This window comes from Zophobas morio, unplaced genomic scaffold, assembly GCF_036711695.1.
Source record: "Zophobas morio isolate AGI-343-1 ecotype UQ-CSIRO unplaced genomic scaffold, CSIRO_AGI_Zmor_V1 ptg000044l, whole genome shotgun sequence".
Lineage (NCBI taxonomy): Eukaryota > Metazoa > Arthropoda > Insecta > Coleoptera > Tenebrionidae > Zophobas > Zophobas morio.
This window is the reverse complement of record NW_026972149.1, coordinates 3633636-3655665: the sequence shown is the minus strand read 5'-3', so window position 1 is coordinate 3655665 and position 22030 is coordinate 3633636. Positions and strand designations below refer to the sequence as shown.

General features: G+C 32.7%; 2 protein-coding genes across 5 annotated transcripts; one reads left to right on the top strand and one right to left on the bottom strand.

Moving 5' to 3' along the window:
• Nucleotides 1-3483: 3483 nt before the first annotated feature.
• On the bottom strand, nucleotides 3484-12858 carry LOC135141445 (uncharacterized). 3 transcript variants are annotated; one of them, XM_064072541.1, is made up of 5 exons: nucleotides 11164-12856; nucleotides 8560-8586; nucleotides 7985-8224; nucleotides 7240-7629; nucleotides 3486-6086 (listed from the first exon to the last, which is right to left on the bottom strand). In XM_064072541.1, exons 1-5 carry the CDS (start codon nucleotides 12378-12380, stop codon nucleotides 5921-5923), a joined length of 2040 nt encoding a protein of 679 aa, XP_063928611.1. In that variant the 5' UTR covers nucleotides 12381-12856; the 3' UTR covers nucleotides 3486-5920. The 3 variants fall into 3 exon arrangements, with proteins under 3 accessions (XP_063928613.1, XP_063928611.1, XP_063928612.1); XM_064072542.1 differs by lacking the exon at nucleotides 8560-8586 and having other exon boundaries at nucleotides 3488-6086; nucleotides 11164-12854; XM_064072543.1 differs by lacking the exons at nucleotides 7985-8224; nucleotides 8560-8586 and having other exon boundaries at nucleotides 3484-6086; nucleotides 11164-12858.
• Nucleotides 12859-16950: 4092 nt separating this feature from the next.
• LOC135141447 (E3 ubiquitin-protein ligase ariadne-1) lies at nucleotides 16951-21700 on the top strand. Of its 2 annotated transcripts, XM_064072547.1 has the most exons (7): nucleotides 16951-17014; nucleotides 17113-17351; nucleotides 17404-17553; nucleotides 17606-17671; nucleotides 17722-17937; nucleotides 19346-20130; nucleotides 20194-21700. In XM_064072547.1, the coding sequence occupies exons 2-7, from the start codon at nucleotides 17145-17147 to the stop codon at nucleotides 20273-20275; spliced, it is 1506 nt and encodes a 501-aa protein (XP_063928617.1). In that variant the 5' UTR covers nucleotides 16951-17014; nucleotides 17113-17144; the 3' UTR covers nucleotides 20276-21700. The 2 variants fall into 2 exon arrangements, with proteins under 2 accessions (XP_063928617.1, XP_063928616.1); XM_064072546.1 differs by having other exon boundaries at nucleotides 16957-17351.
• Nucleotides 21701-22030: the final 330 nt, after the last annotated feature.

Here is a 22030-nt window from a genome sequence, read left to right as displayed (position 1 = left end):
ACCCTGGTTAGTGGTCCCAGATTTTGCAGACCTTGATTTGGGAACCGAGGTCTCTGGTCACCTCAGGTCAAGAATCCCGTTTGTGAAAAGAGAAGGTAGGGATACTAAGTCTCAACAGGCTACGTATTCCATGTCATTCAAGGAAGGGAGGTATCAGGACTTCCAAACTTTGAAATCACACCTGATACTCTTGAATATGAAGTCAGTCAAGAGTTTGTAAGCTCTCAGTAGTAAATAGAGCAAGATTCTGTAAGAAAAATATGAAAAGATTTAGTTATGGTAACCATTTAGAGCCAGCCACGTTTCTGCGGTAAAAACGAAAACCGTTGATTGGCACTACACAAGTAGTTCCTTAAGAGGATTTGAACTCGTTAAGTGTGAACACAAAGGATATTTGATGAGGCAGAATCGATAAATTCTCGGAGAATAGCGTTATTAGAAGTGGGATTGTCGCCAGAGTGACGAAAGTTAACTGAAAGGGGCTCTAGGTCATCATATTTCAGGCAGTGAGGGACAGAAATAAGGTTCACAAATGTTGGTCGTGAAGAAAAACACATGTCAAAAAAATGACTAATTAGAACTACTACTGAAGCTGATTTTCTACTTTCCTTAAGTATACGTTCAATAGTACCCAGTTTGCAAAAAAATCACGTTAGGCTTCGATTACGTCATATCAAAACTCAAAAATCCACCATCACTGCAATTTCCTCGCCACCGTTGGCATGCTAGTTTTAATGATTTATTCTATGATCTTTCATGTCATTCTACATTAATTTACAAAAACAATCGTAACGGGTGGGTGGTTAAGCTACAATAAGTAAATCGTCGTTTTCGTCGCTTAGCAACCCAATTTCACCAAGCACTTCAATACTCAAGTTTGAAATCAAAAAACACTCTTTCGGGTCCATTGAAGCCAGATCTTCATTAACCTATAAAATTAACTAATAATCATTTTGCTCATTATAGGTGACCCTTTAGAAACATTTTTCTAGCACAAACAGAAATAACCCTTTTGTTGTTGCAAACAACATCATTATCACAACAAAGAATAGACCTTTCACTTGTCTAAAAACACCTACTTTGTCGTGTGATCTGATAATAACGTGGATGATGAATGTGACATAAACTTTGAAGAATTAAAATGCTAATAGCACCCATGCGTATCAGGATAATCTAGCGCTAAAATTAAATTTACTTTGTGTGCACGAAACCATTGTAACCCTGGTATTTTTATAATTTGGGCAGCGCCATTTACACACAAAGTTGATTATTTTAAAATAACGAACCAAAATTTGCGATTTTAAATAATTTGTGAATTAAAAGGGTGACAACTGTCAAACCAAATGCCACGTGACTGCTCGCCATTTTAATTTTTTTTTTCTACAAGGTGACCAAGTTATACCTAAATCTTGAAACTCCTCTCTTCCTCTCCCTCCACTATTTACTCGATTCAGTTGCGATTTTAACATCTGCAGTAGTAACACTTGAATTATAGTTTATTATTGTTTTAAAAACATAATTTAGACCAAACATTTTTTGTAAGGGATAATTAATATCCATATTTATGAACGCCATCTTGTCAAAGTAAATGAGGGTAAGTTGGAAGTGGCGCATAAGCAATTACTTAATTAATAATAGAGAAGTGGATAAATACTGAAGAAACTGAATACTCTATTAGCGTCATCGCACAGATAATAGAATATTTCTAAACTAGGTGGAGTAACTCAAGGTTATCTCTTGACCCTATTAAGGCTCGTGCAATATTTATGAAACTTTACAGAAGCTGTGTTCAAGTACTATTAAATTCTTCCAAATTCAAGTCAACTGATTTGTAAAGACAATAATCTGAAAAATATTGTATAAACCAAGTGAGTGTATATAAAATAAAATCTAGTACGCCACAGTCTGAAATGAGTGCTAAAATAACTGTAAAATTATACTGTCAACTTTTCCACAATACGCAAATCAAAAGCGCAGATGTCCACAGTCCAAAAATCCAAATGCGCACTTGCGCACACTAAGATTACGACCTTCTTTTAGCGCATCTAAGGTCCTGTAATAAAAAAAATACCAATCAACAAAAATCACATCTCTCCAGTGTTGCCAGATGCTTCGAGTGGAATTTCGGTAGATTAACGCGTCACTCTTCGATGATGTAGAAATTCAAAAATTCGGTAGAATTTAAAAAAGCCTTTATTTTCTCTTTCATTTAAATAAATTAAATTACAAAAAAAAATATATTAACATTTTTTAGTCACTAAAGTAACAAAAAATAAATACTATCTACATTAAATACAAAGCGCTTAAAAAGTACACAAACTTAAAAAAACAATAATATAAGACAATAATAGTATAAAAAAAAATAAAAGCAAATAAATAATATTAGATATATAAAAAGGCAAAGCTTAATATCTGATGAATGGAGAAGTTTTAAAGAAGTTCCTCTACATTTTCCGAACGGTCTTTGTACAAGTAGTCAAAATTTACTTTAAACGAGTTTCTTGTCAATAGAAACGTCATAACAATTGTTGTTTCCGATACATACTTTTGTATAGATTTTACTTAATTATTTATTTCTTGGTTTTGTTTTCATTTAAAAATCAATGAACTTCTTTTGTGTTTCTTGTGCTAACTGTCTACAAACACAAAATAGTAATTTTCAATATTTAAAAAATTATCCGGAAGTTTGTCATAACTGTCAAAACTAATTTCTTTTGCTCCAACTGTATCAAAACTTGCATCTATAAATGTTGTAAGCGGAGACCGAGACCCAAGCGTGACTAATTTAGACGGTTTGTTTACACCGTTACCATGGAAACCTCACCCTCTACCGCTACTCATTTTTAAATACAACTCCAAACATCGTAACCTAAAAAATTTTGGTATTTACTGTGTCAACAATGGCTTTCGTTTCTATCTGCCTCTAGTTAGGTAAATGTTTTCCAAAATCGGTAGATATGACAACTATGCCTCTGGTCTGTCTCTCTCATCCAAAGACAGCTAGATCTTGTAGCGTGATCATCCACCGCCACCTATAGGACGACTTATGAACTTATATTGTTACTTTTTTTGACTGACCCTTCTTATCACTTATCAGTTAGATTTTCACTTATCTGTGCAAAACAATAATTGATTAATTATATTATTATTTTTATTATGACTTCTATTGCTTTGATTACTAAACATTATAAAAAAATTGTGTTTATTGTGACTTTTTTCGCAGATGTACGATGGACGAAATTTATTATAAACTATTTTTTTTTTATTTACAGTGTTGTACAACAGGGTAAAGGCCCTTTATAAAAAAATGAACAAACGTCAACGACAGACAAAAAATTTAGTTTAATAACAATGTAAAAATTTTATTTTATCATAACTAGTTTTAATCATTTCTTTCGAAATTTACGAACGAGAATTTTTAAAATCCGAAATTATGTAGTACATATATGCAATTTGTAGCATAATAGAGTAGACATTTTAGGTTTGTTTTAAATGCTAACTTTTTTTACACAGTTTACTTCAAATTTTGTAAACACGATATTGACTACTTTATATAGTCGCTGACTAAATGTACGCTGTGTCTTTTTGGCAATATAACTTTGATTATTAAAAATACTCATGGAGGTAGAATTCAAACATTCGCCATACCATCCAAATTTCACTCGTCATACCGATGTCGGGCTGGAATATGATTGGTGACGACCAAAAGGTGGGCGGGACTAATACAAATGAAATAAAAACTACGTGTGCCTGGGATTTTATAATCACCGTTTAGTAAAAAATTTATTCTTGTATTGTATTACAAGACGCATCTTCAGAAGATACATTGACAAGTAAAGAAATCTACATTTTTCAAAAAAATCGATATCAAAATGGATATTTTTAGAATACATCTAGGTCCCTCGTACTTTAATTATCGAAAGCTTAACTATCATAGAATTTTTTAACTTTTAGTTGATTGAGAGGAGAATAAATACATGGGTGCGCCATCTGTCGTTTAACATGCATACCACGAAATTTATTTCTGTAATTCTTCGAAAAATCGGTGTCCATCATAAATTTATTAGAGTCATCTTCCGCAAAACATTTTCATGTTTCTAGTAAATATTTTTTTGAAAAGTTGACTTATCTACACAGCGAATACAACACATACATGCTTTTGCTCCGAGGTGCAGTTTGTTTATTGAAAACAGAAAAAAACAGCAAAACGTATAGAACAAAAACTATATTCTAAAGACTCAAATGAACAATAAACAAAAGAAACATTTGAACATGACATAAATGATAAATAAATAATGAATTCTTAAAAAAGAACTAAACGTAATGAACGTAAACCGACAATTTCTCACGGACGGTCTAAAATTTTTAAAACTGGGACTACTGAGAAGGAAGAAGGAATAAATTCACAATTCATGTTTGCCTATAAAGTGATACAAGCTAACATTTACCAACGACTTTTCTATTCACACTATATGTTAACACTGACGTTCAAATAAAATTTGAAGTATGTAACTGTAAAGAGTACTGCACTTTAGAGAAAAAATGTAGTTACGAAAATAATTTTTATTTACATGGTAATCTAATAACAAATAAAAGTTTATATTTAAAAAATGCTACTGAACCTACTCTACAAAATTATAATACAAATTACATACTTTCGTTTTTTCTAAAATCGGAAATAAAATTTTGAATTTAAAAACAACTGAATTTGGCAATGCAATCTAAATATTTAGTTTAAAGTCAAACCAGCAAATAATAATAGAACTTAGAGGATTTATTTGAATAAATGTTTACTATTTACATACATAGCAACATTACAACTATACTCGTGTGAAAAAAATTGCCAAAATATAACACTACTAGAAAACAGTTGCTAAAAAAATTACATAGAAAAGTAACTCTACAACATTTTGTACAGATACAAGTTTAATTTTGTCAGAGAGCCAAAACATGATGTTAAGTAGCAATAAGGAATTTAAATATGTAGTTTAAGCTCAATGGATAATTTATTAAATACTGATTTGTAACTGTTCAAATATCACAGGCAAGGGAATAAATGTGTTTCCAAGGAAAATCAATACAAATTGTTTTCAACGTAAGACTTTTACATATATGTGAAAGAAATGAAAAGACTTAAAAGTACACAATGATGATTTCAGATCTTAAAAAAAATGATACACTGTCATTAGCTAAATCCAGAATATTTTATCTAAATTACATCCCCTACCCTGGACATTTCACATTGATATAACTATCTATTAATATTATAATGATCATTGAAGAAATAAATAATTATATACGAAAAATAGAGAAGATATTTCAAATAATTACCACTTTGAATGAATATTTCGAATGCTGCGCTTAATTTAATTGACTAGAAAGGCGTCAAATTTGTAATAATCCGCAATGGTACATTGCCAAACACAACTACATAGAAAATAAAAAACCATTTTGAAATAGCCATAAAGTGGCCAACAATTTAAAATATCTAGTCTAATGTCAACAGGATGAAAACGTTCAACATGCAACTAGAAAACGTCGATTGTACCAAATCGAAACAAAAATTAAACTCAACACATAAATTGCGCCAAAAAAACGACGAAAACATTCCAAACGATCCGCAACGGTAACATTCGGCAAAAATAAAAAGAAACATAATATTAAAAAGTGGCATAAATCGACGCTCTTATCGCACGTAATATTTTGTCAAATGAAATCGTAAAAAAAATAATATTTATAGAACTAGCGCGATAGTACATGTGTATTATAATTTCACTTTTTTGAATAATAGTACTTATTGATTTACACTTTAGGAACAATTTTTTATATAAAACAACACATTTTTTTACTTTTATAAAACACTTTAGTTCGTGGACTTTCACAAATTGTAAAAGTTATACCCCCACAAATTCGCCCAGTCCTAGCTGTTCCGTTGTCGTTTATTAGACATGTTTGGTGGTAAAACACCTCCTAACATGTATTTCAATTGAGGCATGAAATCAATCACATTTCTCACTTGAACTAAAGGTACGACTTCATTCATATTTTGACACTTTCCAGACTCCATCAGCACACGGGTTTGGGCACTGGAAACAATTAAACAATATTACTACACTTTTAGCCATGATATTCGACCCTCCACCCACACCAGGCATTAATTATACGTCAAATTAGAGTCTAAACATAAGCTTGTTGCTTTTGTACCACAAAAAAAAAGTGCTCACGTAAGAACATAGTAAAAATATATTATCACAATATCGTTAAAATGCTATACTAGACAATACAAACAACACAATAACACCAAATTTAACTTAAAAACAAAATTACTCAGTACTATATACAAAAACATTTTTATTAATTCAAAATTTTCATGTGTTTGAACTTAACTAGATTATCAAAAATGTCTATTTTGCTTATGTACAATACTTTAAAACTATTACAGGAAAGCTTAGTAATCGATTTTTATCAATACAGACGTGACACACAAAAAGTGATCAAAGCCGATCGTCCTTATAGACAGACGATAGTTGAATCGTTAATAATGTGTGTGTTACTTGAGCCGGGATTATATGAACTAACACAAGCTTTGATATATTTTTAAACTATTATGTACAAAAGCTGTATCAAAATTTGCAATCTGTCTCTACTGAGATCTATTCAGAAATTACAAATCACTTGATCAAAAACATTGTTTAAATGGTGACTTTTAATGTATTTTTAAACCAGAAACGTCAACAATTGTTAAAAATTTGACACTAATGAATAATGATTTCTCTACTGACCTCATTTTGTATAAAGAAAATTCGTAGATGCATCGATCTGTTGCACGAGACGATCAGAAATTTTAACGAAAATACGAAGAAAGACGAACGCGCACAAATTACATATTTACTTCCAAAATTTTTTGCACACGTGTCATTAAAGGTCATTATCTACTTAGTTTACTTTGTATAATGAACTCTATGTTGTTTTTTGTAGAAAACTACATTTAAATACAGCGCTCTCTGACTTCTGATTAAAATAATAAATAAAGAAATGTTTACAGTTATCTTTTTTGATTTTTTCGTTTTTGGTGGTAGACATGTATGCCAACAAAATTAAATGACATTGTTTATCTGAACATATATTTATCAATCTCAAAAAAAAATAAATAAATAAAAAGAAAAGTCACTGGTCCTTCAAGAAATGCTACTATTTCTTATACAAACTACAACTTGTGCTAAATGTAGCTAAACTTACTTGTTGGGTTTGTACAGATCGATTCCTAGTACTTTCATGACTCTTTGACATGACTGCACTGGTATATTATTAAAAAAGTTCATTATGAGATCAGGTAATGTAACCAATAATTCTGCGTATACATATGGCTTCATATTTATACACGGTAATAATTTCCCTTCAACTAGTGCCTTTTGCATTTTATATGGAATGTGGTTACTACTAGTTGGCGGTTCTGGGATTGCAATTAATTTACAATTAACGTCCTCTAGACACATCTGACCATTTGACATCGAATGTTGTTCTTCGGCGAAGGTACTAGGTTGACTCCTCGACGACTGCTGATGGGCGGGCTGCTGGTTTATCAATAGTGACTGTCGATTGCCTACGTTATAGTTGTTTTGTAAATCCCTGAAACGAACAACTAATTTTAATTCGACGGATACAAGTAGTCTACCACGCACGTTCGTTTGCGCAGATTACTAAGATGTCAAATTTTGAGCAGCGGGCCGAACACTTTACGTCTCATTATTACCTAAAGTAATAAAAAATCGTAGGCCATTATGGGCATTCCAGAGCACTTTGGAAAACATGAAAAAAATCGCGTCTTACTACATTAATATCACACTTTTTGCAAAAAAAAAAAAAAAACTAGCACTACTTTTCTAAAATGTAGTAGATATACACTGTAGATGTTTACATACAAGGCAAAGTTGGTTAATACTCGTTAACCAACTAAACCTCGCAAAAATATATATGCACTAACCGTGCTGAGTTTTGGTTGACAACGTCCATGTGCATCCTCTGATGCTGATGCCGTAAGAAGGTCGGCGAAAGAACGCCGCCGTTGGCCAAAAACTGTCTTATGGGTATCATAGGTGGCGGTTGTGAGTCATCCGGTTCTTCTTGGTGGTAGTTAATTTGGTTAAGGTTAGGCTGTTCTCCTGATATCATATAATTCGGTGTTGGATTCGTCTGGGCGTTCGTATAATGTAAATTGGATTGCCTAAAATTGAAGCGAAAAATCCAAAAACATCACATTTAGACATACATTTATACGTACACGCATGCGTACCAAGTGTGTTATCACGATTTTGATTTTGTATTGTACTACTTTTATTTACAAGACCATTATTACATTGTTCGTATAATAAGAAAAAACAAAACAAATGTGGTTGTTAATTAGTTAGATTTTTCTTATTATACGTTGATTTTAAGAAATGGTCCTATAGTGTCAATTTGCAGTGTACCTAAACATTTGACAAAATTCCTCATGCAAAATTTTCTCTATATAAATTCTAGTACAGTCCAGTACAAACATTTTACACACTTAAAACTCACCAATCTTCCTTTCCATAAGTAGGATAACTAAGACATACATTTTTTATTAGTTGACATAAAGAAAAACTTCCAGAACACAGAAGATTGTCTTTTTATTAAAAAATAATTACGCACAAACCATACAATTAAAAATATGTTGCACAGAACTGTACATATCGCCTAACAAAGACAGCAAAATAAAAAAGTTGTAAGATGAGTTATTCTATTTTTACATTTATTTATATACTTGCAGCATGATGCAGACTTGTTATTAGATACTGTAATTTATGACGTAAAAACAGGTCGGTCTAATACTTCACCATTTAATTATTCTATTATAATCTCCACTATTTTGACAAAATCGCCCATGCTGCTTTTATTATTTTACTAATCTTAAATACAATACAATACTTTAAAAACAGACTACTTCATAACACGGAAGCAAAACCATATAATGGCAATTTTTTTCATGCTTTTCTCAATCATTCATGCCACAATATAAAAAATCAGTCAATACATAATTAGTTGTACACTCGGTACAACAAACAACTTATTCGAAACCTACGCAAATATAATATCAAAGGCAGTTTTACAAGATATATGCAGGTTTCAAACAAGTTTGACTAGTAATCGTATTTTCGGCACTTAAACGTACATACAGCGCAAATTTCAACACGAAATTGGTGGTGGCTATACAAAGTTAGAAAATAAAAACGAAAGCAAAAAAATTCAACTTGAAAACAAATTAAAATAATAATAATAACAAAGATGAAAATTTTAAAGACAGTTTCGTCGGAAATGACGTCAACTTATTATTGAAGTATTATAAAATAACACAATTCTCGTGTGAAATATAACTGAAATCCATATTCTTTTGATAGCAATGTTATCTGTCTGAAGAAATCTGAAATATGACTACACCATGACTTGAAACAGACGTTAGGCATTTTATTTATCACATCGTTCAGATACTAAGGTTACTAGTAAATGCTTCAGAGAATTATATCGCAAATTTTATGATTCATAATCATAAGCATATATTCGAAATATGTTTATTGATTGTTCGAAGTCTAACATAAAATGGTTTAATTACATATATTATTTTTTCAAATCCACTTAAAAACCTAATTAACAAACCTCGTGTGCTAGATTTTGTTTTACAAAAATGGGGATTGTTTTTGAAACGAACGAATATCAGTTGCTACAAAAATCAATTTTCAGATGTGTGCCGCTCGTTTTAAAATGATTAATTGCGACACAATGTCAAAAATAAAACGGATGGTGCGAAATTCGGTTTGAAATAAATCATAATTATCAATCAACACTGAAAAATATTTCAGCACAGGGTGCAAATTTTGTATGGAGATTGATTTCATATTTTCCTGGACGGCGGACGTTCAGGGTATTTTTAGCAGACTTGTCATCAAATTTTTGGAAAGAAGTTGTCCCAAAATTTCGAAAAAAGTCGGATATAACTATTAGTTTTTTAATGACATGTACAGGTCGACTTAAAAATGACAATTTTGGGTAAATTTGGGTACTTTTAGTCGATAAATTTCTGACAGCGAATATATAAAGTCAAAAAAGTGGTTGGTGTAATGACCAACTTTTATTATTTTTGGTTGTAGGTGACGTCATCAATTGTTTCGAGTGAATGAGTCACTGAAAAATATTGACTCACGGTCAAAATTCAAAATTACTACTACACAAAACTATAAAGAAAATTTAATATTTAAATACTGGAAATTATCTTCGTGTTGTAGTTTTTGCATACCGAGTGTATTGTTTTTTATTTGTCGTCAATTACTACCTTGAATGCAATTATTACCACGAAAGGTTTTTCCACCGGAAATTCTACACACAGGTTTGTTTGAATTGTGGTGGACGCTTGCCCTTATATACTAATCCAATAAATTAAATGACAGTTCTTCTAAATTGTCCAAGATTTTTTTAGTGTCAAATCTGACCTATGGGATTATACTATGGACTTAAATGGTGTCCAAATTACTGTCAGCGTACTTCTGACGTATATATTTTAGTACCTTATGACATTGTGGTAGTACTTTTTATGTTTATGACTTTTTTTTGTAATTTAAATGAATGATATGCAGCAATTAGCATAGACATAATCAGTTTACAACAATAAAAAGGCACTTATTTAAAAACTAGTTTTTTTTGAAAAAAATTTTGAAAAAAAAAAATGTCAATAAATGAAATTTTATTGTAAAAAGCATTACATATACAGAAAATAAAATAAAATAAAACAGACTAAAGTAAATATTATACTGCACAACTTAATCTCCGTCGTACGACAACTGCGGCATCTTCTAAGTAAATAACCGTAGAAATCGTCGCGAACACCAGAAAGTAATTGTCATTCCATGGTATTGAATAATTTAGCTAAAAGACCAAACTTGTACAAAAACGTGATTATTTAATCTATATCACCACCAATTTGTCTCTAAAAAAGTAATACAAATGTATTAGCTGTCACGTGACAATGCGATAGCGCGTATTTTAAAATAAAGAGATGCTGTCCAACAGTCTTAACTTAGGTTAGATTTTTGATCCAGTTGTAAAGTCTGGATGCGAAAGACACGATACTGAGTGATAAAATTGACTTACGTCTGTGTGGTAGGTACAAGTGGTGGTGGTGGTCCCTGAGTAAGGTTCGAATAGTAATTGGGCGACCTCATGTGCCTGTTTCCAGCGGCAGCAGGATAGGTCGTCCGGATTGCTGAACCTGGCGTACGTGATTGAGGCGGGTGATAAGGATGCTGGCCAGCCATTCCATAACTCGAATACGAATGGACATTATGCATCTGACTATTGGTGGGTGGTTTGGGCTGAGTTAAGCTGACGGCCCTAGGACTGGGCACCGGATGGGCGATGGGGGGCGCTGCGGGTTGTCGTGTCCACTGGATTATCTGCGACTGGTTTCTCGTATTGCCGCTAATTAATAATTGCGAATCGACGCTCTTCTTGGGCCAGTAACCCTCGAAGAGCGTTCCGGGGGGAAAATAGTTCTTAATATCATTTAAGCTAATAACTGAACATGAATCGTGAGCGAAGAGTTCGTTACGAATCCCTTGAACTTTACAACAAAACTTTAAATACGAAAGATCCCAGCCTTCTAACTTGTTGGCCCGCTGTTTTAGGTTCTCTGTTTCTCCCTCGAAGTAGAATAAGGGGACGTATTTTTGGTCGTTATATACAGTGTAGGGCACCACAGATTCTTTATTGATTCGAATAAAGCCACTTCGTCCTAGGGAATCCGTCTCACCATTTACTAACTTTGTGTAACATGAACAGAGGAAATTGTAGAATTCTATAGCATCACTCAGTCTAACGATCAGATCACGTTGTGTAAACTGTTCTTTACCGAACTGGTAGTCACAATGTTTTATGTTAATTTCGTTAAGAAGCCTACCTTCGTTCTCCGTAATGTAGTAACTCCGGATACAAGTACAATTGTAAATGTCTTGGTGCAAATAATTTAAGTATTTGTTAAGAGCTTTCATCTCCACCATTCTAACCGCACAGTACTTTTCGCCGGCTCTGTTTATATACGGAATTGGATTCTTCCCTATTGTTTCCCAGCCAAAACGCCCCCGAATAGACTCCTCGTCTATAGCCTTCCCTGACTCTCCGCTACTCGTGGACTGGACGTTATTGTTTTGTTTTTTCTTGTCATTCATCATCGAATTCAAAATTAAATTCTGTCCCACGCCAGTATGAGCCTTCTGCTGGTTTACAACCATCCGATTTTTACTAGCCTCCAAAATTTTGTCAGCTAAAGCCTGAATTTCGGCATCGTCGTGCCTTTCTTGCTTGACGTTCATTTTTCCAGTTCTTGCTTTATCCGAATCGAAAAACTACCCTAGTCACTAGATCTTGCTGCCCATTTTTGTTTGATTGATGTTTACCAAGAGTGAGGTTAAGGCGGGTTTATATTTTCCCTGGTTATGTTTTAGCGGCCATAGCGCCATCAAAATGGAACACTCGGTGTTAAACTCTCTTGCCGGACCGAATTCATGCGAAAACTACTGCACCAATCGGTCCGTGGTCGCAACACAGGTTAACGGAATTTTCACCGGCTCTAAAACACTTTTAACTTTATTTTAAAAACATTGGAAGCCAGGGTTTTCATTACACACTTAACAGCACTACACTGTACTCATATTAGTACACGAAAAACGTTCGAAAGCGGGGTACAAGCTAGATGGCATCAAAAATACCTCAACTAGCGACAACCAACGGACAATTTACCAACTACAACGATAGCGACACCTCCCCAATAACCTAGCAATCACGTCCGCCGCCATCTTTAACCGGCCCAACCTCAAAAACCCTATATATCTACAACCTAACACACGACAAACCGACAAAAACTTTACAAAAACGTCGCCAAGATCTCCGCCGACCCCAAAACATACCAAAAGAACTCAAAAACAACCCAAATACGTGAAAAATATGCACAAATCGCGCGACTTAAACCGACCCAATATGACCCCCCAAATTTAACCTCAATCTTCCGAAACACTTCAGATCGCTAATTTAACATAAATTACAACCTTAGAACATGTAAATTTCCCAAATTTAACGATTTCGCAACCAATCGGTTAATTTCCACACCTAACCGATGCCCCAAAGTTCATTTCTTCATTTCCATCATATAAAACCGATTTATCCGTTTTCCAGCCAGTTTTTCTTTCAAAACTCCGGTTTTACAGCGTCATGGTCAGTCGCTTTCCACGTGATCAATGGTTGTGTTCTCAACTATCCCCATTTTCGCGCTCGCTAGATGGAGTCACTATCAACGCATAATTTATGGTTGTTTTTTTCAATATGGCTTCCGCCAGATATGCACGAATCAGAACGTCGCGTTTGGTATTTCGTAATGACGGCAGTCTACGTATTGATGACGTCATCGTTGTAATCGAGAAGAGCGTACTTTTCCTCGACGGTTTCAATGCAGCTACCGATGATAAGTCATGATCGGTTTTATTAAACTGATTAATCAAACGAAAGACAAATTATTACCATTCCGTATGCATTTTATTAAATTTAACTGTTTGATATAATTGCGACTTTTGGTGTAACTGTACTTTGGCACGAAACGGCAAGGTCAGTGGCGTTCCGAACGAATTTAATGAATGTTTTTGTTCTTTGGGGAGAAATTGTTGACAACATTATTAAAACTTTGTATTCCGTGTGATTTTTCCCATTCGTAGTACTACGTAGAGTCAAATAAATGCGTCCTAAATCGATTCAGTAAATGAAATGGAGTATGTCGCTGAAAAGCTATAAATTTTAATAAATATCGAGTTGGAATTCTGTTTAATTTTAGGAAACCACTTCGTTTGTAAATTATTAATAGAATCTTATGAGAATTTTAATTTTAATTGGAGGAGTTGGTTTCATTGAAGAACGACAGTGGCGGCGCATCAAAGTGGAAGTTACACTTTATTACAAAAATAAATAAATAAACAGGGCCATATCTTTTCTCACTCTGCTTTTTTCAAATATTATAAATTATTTGTGCCTTTTAAATTAGTGACGTATTAAAAAAATGGCGACAAAGTTTCTTATTCTCTAGTAAAAAATAATATAGTTTGCTAAATCTTGAACAATATTATTAGTATTATTAAAACACATTAACCTATCGTAGAAAACAAATTTAAATTTAAATTTCCCAAATATCTTTGGTCCACCAAAGTGTCAAAACAATATAGAACCACTGGTATAGTGATACTGATAAACAATCACCCAACAACAATTCAGTTCTTCAGAATTCAACATGAGTCAAGGAATCCATATACATTCCAACATCGGTTATCGTATTGATATGAAATAGTAGTGGAAAATTTAAATTACAAAAATCTAAATTTACTACGCAACTACTCTTTACTTAACTTTATTGTTCACGTAATTCAAAACTAAAAAATACAAAATGTTTCCAAAAAGGCGACAATTAATTTCCCAATTAGGATAAAGAAAGTATTTTATTACCGGGAATTTCTGAGAAATTCGTTAATCCGGAACAGCCGAGTTTCCCGGAATGGTCAAGGTCATTATATTATCCGAACCGTTTTCGGTTAGCAGGTAGAAAAATTTTAAGCCGACGTCGTAAAAGGGATTAAGTTCCGGTTCTGAGTATAATGGATATATATGAGTTTTTAGATGTTTTATTAAATTTTTAACCAACACAAGATGGCAGAATTTGGATTTAACGTCAGGTTGGCAACCATAAAATTTTGAATATGTTGCCAAACTGATAAAAAATCACCAACAAAAACATAATCTTAGCACTAATCTCTTTCTGGCTACCTGAGGTTCTGAGAAACAATCGACCCTTTCGCTGTCCAGGTACTTGGATGATAACATTGTTAACTTAACCTTGACCATTTAACCATTTTTAAATTAAGCTGTCCCGTTATGTTAATGATCTAAAGAAGGGTCTTAGGGTCTCTAGTGTAATAGAAGAATGTTATCTTGAATACAATGTTTAAGGAACAAGAGGCGCCCAGTTCGAGTTCGTCTATTTGTGACGTCATTCGAAAGATATTTCGGTTTTAAATTGTTTGATTATTATTATTTATGACGCACAATAATGACATTAAAATTACCGTTTAATTAATTACTGATTAATTAGTGGTTAATTAATTATTATACTAACTTGATGCATGTATGTCATTTTGGAACTAAGCTAGTGTTAAAAATAACGTTAAATTAAGTTAATTTTTCCAAGTAACGTTACAAGTTAATTAAAATTAAAATGTAATGAGCCCGTAATTATCTCGTCATTACTATATTTAATTTGATATAGAATACGTCAGACTCATTAAATACCCATACATTATTAATATTATTATTAAAAAGAGTTTCAAGAATTATACAAAATGTAATAGAAGAGATTGAACAAACCTTTGGATAGGTAATTTATGACGTTATATTAGATATATCTATGGTTTTAAATCATACGTCAATTTGGTTCAGACTTCTATTTCTCGACTAAGCAAAAACAAAAAATCTAAGTAAAATTTTATTTCATGACTACAACTGCAGGAAAAGTTTGTATTTTCTATTGTAGAGATTATTTGATTTATAATTTTATACAGGACGTCTGAAAAATAAAACAAAATGTGTAAAGCTGTTCCAGTGACGCCTCCTTGAAGCACCATTACGCTATTGGTGGAGTTTCAGAGGGGCGTGGACGATCTTAGTCACGCTTTCATCCAAGTACATAACCAATCCAACTTTTCACAGAACCAAAGAATATTAACATATAATCGTTCATAAGTTAATATTCTTTAACAAGACTGTGTTTCTCTGACGTCACTGATGGTCGCGCGCGCATAATTCTTGTGGGCGAGTCGATTTTCAAGTTTCAAATATTAGGGTAGACATGTATCAGAGTGATGCCGCTTATTATTTACCATTTACGTTGCCTAGAGAGAACTTGATTATTTACATGTAGTTGGTAGTACGCTTGGTGAGTATGACGTTTCACAAAATTACCAATTTTCAAACCTAACTAATATTTTGTAATTTGTATAAAGTGAAAGATTTTTTTTATTTGAGTAAACTAATAACGAAGAAAAAAGAATTCACACATGGCGCGGAAATTTAATGGAGGCAATTCTTCTTTAATATGCGCACGCATTCATGTTTCGTTTTTTTCTAACACGTGTGGATTTGGTATTAGCTATCTTTTGCTATGTAGGAAAAGGTCGATTTTTGCATTTCGGATGTAAAATTAACAATATTTGGAGAAGATCAATAAAAAATTGCTTAGAGTTTTACCATCTTTGCACGGGTTTTAATAATTATATAAAATTTTAACTAGTTTATAGGAATAATGACAATCTCGGAACTCTATTTATAACAATCTAATCTAAGTAGGCAATGGGATATTTATATAAAGCTATCATTTATCGTAGATTATAAGATCCAACACTCCCTATGGTCAAGACTCAAGAGTAATTAAATATCAATTTATGTTCAAAGTAAATACTGGATCTTTCGGTTTTTTCCTAGTAATGACACTAATAATGTATGATTTCATTGCAGTTTCAAAAATGGAGTGTTGACTCAATTTTATAAAGGATCGTTAGCCGAAAAACAAATTCAAAGACACCCAGTATATATTTAAATCACCCCATTTCGGGTACTGATTGACTTATTAAAAAAAATGTTTAAGCTTCTTAACTAATTGTTGTTAGTTAAAGTTATTAAATTATTAGTTATGGAGAAGGTGTTTTAACAAATGTGGTGTTGCAAGAAATTTGTCTTCGATGCCATCGCCTTTAAAAAAATCCTGTTTGATAATTGGTTGGTGCGCGTCAAGGTCAAGTTCGGTTTGACATTGTGTGCCATCTATCGTTGATTTGTTGAGTTGTCTTGACAGATGTGCGAAGTGTCACTAACGTCAACTGGCAGAGTTTATTCTTACATTTTCCGTGAATCTCAGTTGGTAATGTGCTCGTTATGTGTGTGTGAATGTATTTTTATCAATTTTTACATAGTCTATACCCTCGGAGAATTCAAATAAAAAAACAATAACGTTTGTAGTGATAGTGGTCAGTTTTTCAAATCCCATTGTTATGGATTCAGAAGAGGATACTTACGACAATGTTGACTCAGGAAACGAATCTAGTGGCGATGATGTTGATTTTGCAATGGAAGTTGAAGTTACAGGACATAGAGAAAAACAGACAGATGCTGACGACTACCCCTACGAAGTCCTATCGACGGAGGAAATCGTCCAGCACATGGTTGATTCGATCAAAGAAGTTAATTCAGTGGTGGAGGTGAATCAGACTTCCAACTAACGCTGCAAGTCATTTATAACCCCAATTTCAGATATCCACAACAACAACACGCATTCTCTTGAATCACTTTCGATGGGATAAAGAAAAACTCATGGAACGGTTTTATGACGGGGACCAAGACAAACTCTTCTCAGAAGCTCGAGTCATTAATCCGTTCAACAAATACAACAACAAAGTTAAGGTATAACCTAAAAGCGCTCACTTCCTCTATTTTTAACAAATTTGATTACTAGCCAACAAAGAAAAGCGGCAACGGGACAGAAGAGTGCGAAATTTGTTTCATGACCCTTCCTTCATCTGTAAGTTAACGCGTTCTTTGTTTTCGTTTTTCCTTCAGTTTGTTTTTAAGCATATGACTGGACTTGAATGTGAACATAAATTTTGTACTCATTGTTGGTGTGAGTATTTAACAACAAAAATTATGGAGGAGGGTGTGGGACAAACTATTGCCTGTGCAGCTTACGGCTGCGACATACTTGTTGATGATGCTACTGTTATGAAATTAGTCAAGGATTCTAAAGTTAAGTTAAAATATCAACATTTAATCACCAATAGTTTTGTTGAGGTAAGTTGCAAAAATGATGAAAAAGTTGTTTTTATAATCATTCACTTCATCACTATTGAAATTTATTTAAATTGATGCAATTTTAAAGTTCATGCACTTTGGGAGAGTTTTTTCTTAATTATTTTGTAACGATTTTATGTTATGGAACAAGTGAAACTATTTTTAGATAAAAGAAGAATTTTAATTTGCTACAAGAATTCCATTGTGTTTGATTTTCACGTTGGCTGGACTGCGTGGATTCGAACTTATTAGAAATTAGCAAAAGTTGATAATTTTCGCGTTTTTATAAATATTTCATTATTCCAAGGTCACTTGTTTAGATAGCCATGATTTTAATTTAACCCAACCATGTACAAATTAAAGTTTCTACTTAAGTCATTCATGCTTAAGTCAGACATTACTAAAATGATTAAGTTGTGTGATCCTAATGGTTATAGCTTTAAAAAGTACTTTGAAGATGTCTCAGGGTTATATTGATCTCATATCAGTTTTTATCTTTGACATCAATGTACAAATCAACGTTATATAACTTATAATGCGTTTAATCAACTTTATTAAATCACGTATGATTAAAAGCAGCCCACGAAAGTTGCTAAATCGTTCAAGGTCAAAATCAAATTCCTCTAATATATCGCTAAATTTATAATATTTTGACTCGATTTTGACGTTATTAATTTTTTTATTACCGTTTAACGTGTCCTTGGCGATAAACCAACAATTAACTAACGTTATTATTAACTTTGCACTAATAACCTTTTAACTTCTTTTTAAAGATCATTTAATTTTTAATATTTTCGACACAAGAAATTTGTGTCTTTCTTTATATATTGTGGTTTTTATTTATATTGCTCTTTCAGCGCATTTCTTGCTGAAAAGTGTGTAAATTTGTTTATACTGAAGTTCCATCGCCTCCGACGCACATAGAATACTATGTGGATTTTTAACCTTGTTACTAAACTAAGAATGATTGAATTCATCGTAAATAAATTGTAAAATTTTCTTTAGTAACTTAATTTTCAAACTTTATATCTTACCACTTGAAAAAATAGGTTAACCTAAAATAAAATAAATAATCAAATTATAGTTTCCTTATCGTTTTTCAATAATCTTTTCGTTGTAAATATGTGGAGACTTCGTAAATCGACAAAATCACAACTGTGCTAGTTTTTAACTGATAAGTGTTTGTTGTCAGTCAATAAACAAAATTCACACGTGCGTTAAAACTTATTCAAGTGTGTTTGGATAAGTTAAATCAAACCAATGGTGGAATGTACTCATTTCGTACGTCCTTGATATTACAAGTGTATAATGAACACATTTCCTAACACGTATAAAAAATTCCTAGTAGTTTTTGTAATCAGGCACGACAAGTAAGTATCACATGAGTGAAGTGCATTTATTTTTGCAGTGCAATCGCCTATTAAGATGGTGTCCCTCGCCAGACTGTAGCAACGCAATAAAAGTGCAGTACGTGGAGCCTCATCGAGTGACGTGCAAATGTAACCACACATTTTGTTTCGCTTGTGGTGAAAATTGGCACGACCCTGTGAAATGCCATCTATTGAAAAAATGGATAAAGAAGTGCGACGATGATTCCGAGACTAGCAACTGGATTGCAGCTAACACCAAAGAGTGTCCAAAGTGTAACGTAACAATAGAGAAAGATGGCGGTTGCAATCACATGGTGTGCAAAAATCAAAATTGCAAAGCAGACTTTTGTTGGGTATGTTTAGGACCGTGGGAACCACACGGTAGCTCTTGGTATAATTGCAATAGATACGACGAAGACGAGGCAAAAGCGGCTAGAGACGCCCAGGAGAAGTCGCGTTCGGCGTTGCAGAGATATCTGTTCTATTGCAACAGATACATGAATCACATGGCATCTTTGAAGTTCGAGCATAAGTTGTACGCGTCGGTTAAGGAGAAAATGGAGGAAATGCAACACCATAACATGAGTTGGATTGAAGTCCAGTTTCTTAAAAGAGCGGTGGATATTTTATGTCAATGCCGACAGACACTTATGTATACTTACGTTTTTGCTTACTATTTACAAAAAAATAACCAGTCTGTGATTTTCGAAGATAACCAAAAAGACCTGGAGAGTGCCACTGAAACGTTATCTGAATATTTAGAGAGAGATATTACGTCTGAAAATCTCGCCGATATTAAGCAAAAAGTCCAAGATAAATACAGGTGAGTAACGAAAAACAAAAATTGAAGTCGCGGTGTGTATGAAAAACAACAAAAATTTTTCAGGTATTGCGATAGTAGGAGGAAAGTTTTGTTAGAGCATGTCCATGAAGGGTATGAAAAAGAATGGTGGGACTACAATGAATAGTTAGATAATCCGGTGCCCGCGTTCTGAAACTAGATCGACTAGTATTTATAGGTTATAATGAATACCTAGTTACCTCATTAAAAGCGGAAATACACTGTCAGTCCGTACTTATGATATTAGCTACTGTAAAATTTTAGTTAGATCAAGGACTTTCGATCTACTGACAGAACGGCGGAGTTTGATTTAATAGAAAAAGTTGCACCTCTTGTTGTAACAGTTGCATTTTTTGAACAACTCTGTCAGTTGAGGGCAGCGGAAATGGAGAAACACATTCTAGAGATCTGTTTTATTATACTTAAAATTTGAGTATTGACTTTAAATTTTTAAAAGTGAAAGTTGTGAGTGATTAGTATATTTTATTGTTAACTAAGTTTAAAAATATAAAATTGAGGCCATTTATTGTTCCAAATGATTTTTGCTAAGAAGAAGAAATGTTGAATAGTATCAGTAGTCTAATTTTTAACGGATATAGAACTATTTTGCTTGTAGATTTAACTTGAAGCATTCGTCTTTTTGTTGTCTCTTTTTTATAAAGTGTTGGGGTTCAGTTTGTGATTATATATGTCAATATTCTAGTTTCGAATTTTGGAATCTACTGTGATTCTTGAGAAATTACTGCTAATTTTATAATATTTGTAAATAAAATAGTGGGCAATTAGGTTTCGACAATTACAAATGATCTTAGAATTGATCAAAACAAGCTTGGACATTATTTAATAAAGATTTATAGATCGTGCTAAGTGAAAACTTATTTTTTGGCAAATTTACGATAAAGGTAGGACCATTTGTGATTGTGCATAGATCTAATTTTCAATACATACTATTTTCGTAAATGTAAATATTTCATAATGCTAGCTGTCACATGGGTTTCTGATTTACGGCATTGATTTATAATTTCAGTCTGAATGTACCTACTTAATACTTAATCTAAAATGTAAATAATGAAAATATACCTATAGATGGTAAAATCCGTCGTTTTACGTTGTAACATTTTTATTGTTCATACACTTCTGCAATTATTTTAGCAAAATAGCCTCATTATTTTAAACGTGCTGAATTATGTAAGCATATGAAATGTATTAAAAAGATTTTGTTGATCATCATAAACATCTAACCAGTTGATTTCTTTCTTCCGGGGAACTGTTATACATATTCATTTTTTCTTTACAAACGTTAAAGACGAACTAATTCCTCAGAAGAAATTAATTAAGTGGTAAGTGTAAAATTTATGTACTTCTCCAGATTCTGGTAGAACAAATAAAACTGTAATTTAAAAGAGTACTCCATCCCACATGGAATTTAAACATTCTAACTTTAAGAGGACTCAAACTCGGCAGTTGGAGTTCTTTTATTGTTAAGTAATGAACTGTAAATTTGTAAATTAATAAAATTAATGATTAAACAGATTGTTTAAATATGATTAAATTGTTTCATAATAATTGAAATACAATGTTTTATTTTACTGGCGAATTTGGCTTGGTTAAGCATTGTACCCAAGGTATGAGTCATCATAGACATCATCAAACAAAGGTAAGTGTATATATATGTATACAAATCAAAACCATTGTTAAGTTTTTTTACATTAAAGAGCACTATACTTAAAACAGGTCGTATATATTTAAGTACGATGGACAAACAACACTGTTATCAATCAAAAAAGTTTTAAAAGTAAACATTTTGTATTTAACCACGATTTAATACGGATTTAGATAGTTAAGTTCATTGTGGCGCAAACTACTGCCACTTTTGTAACAA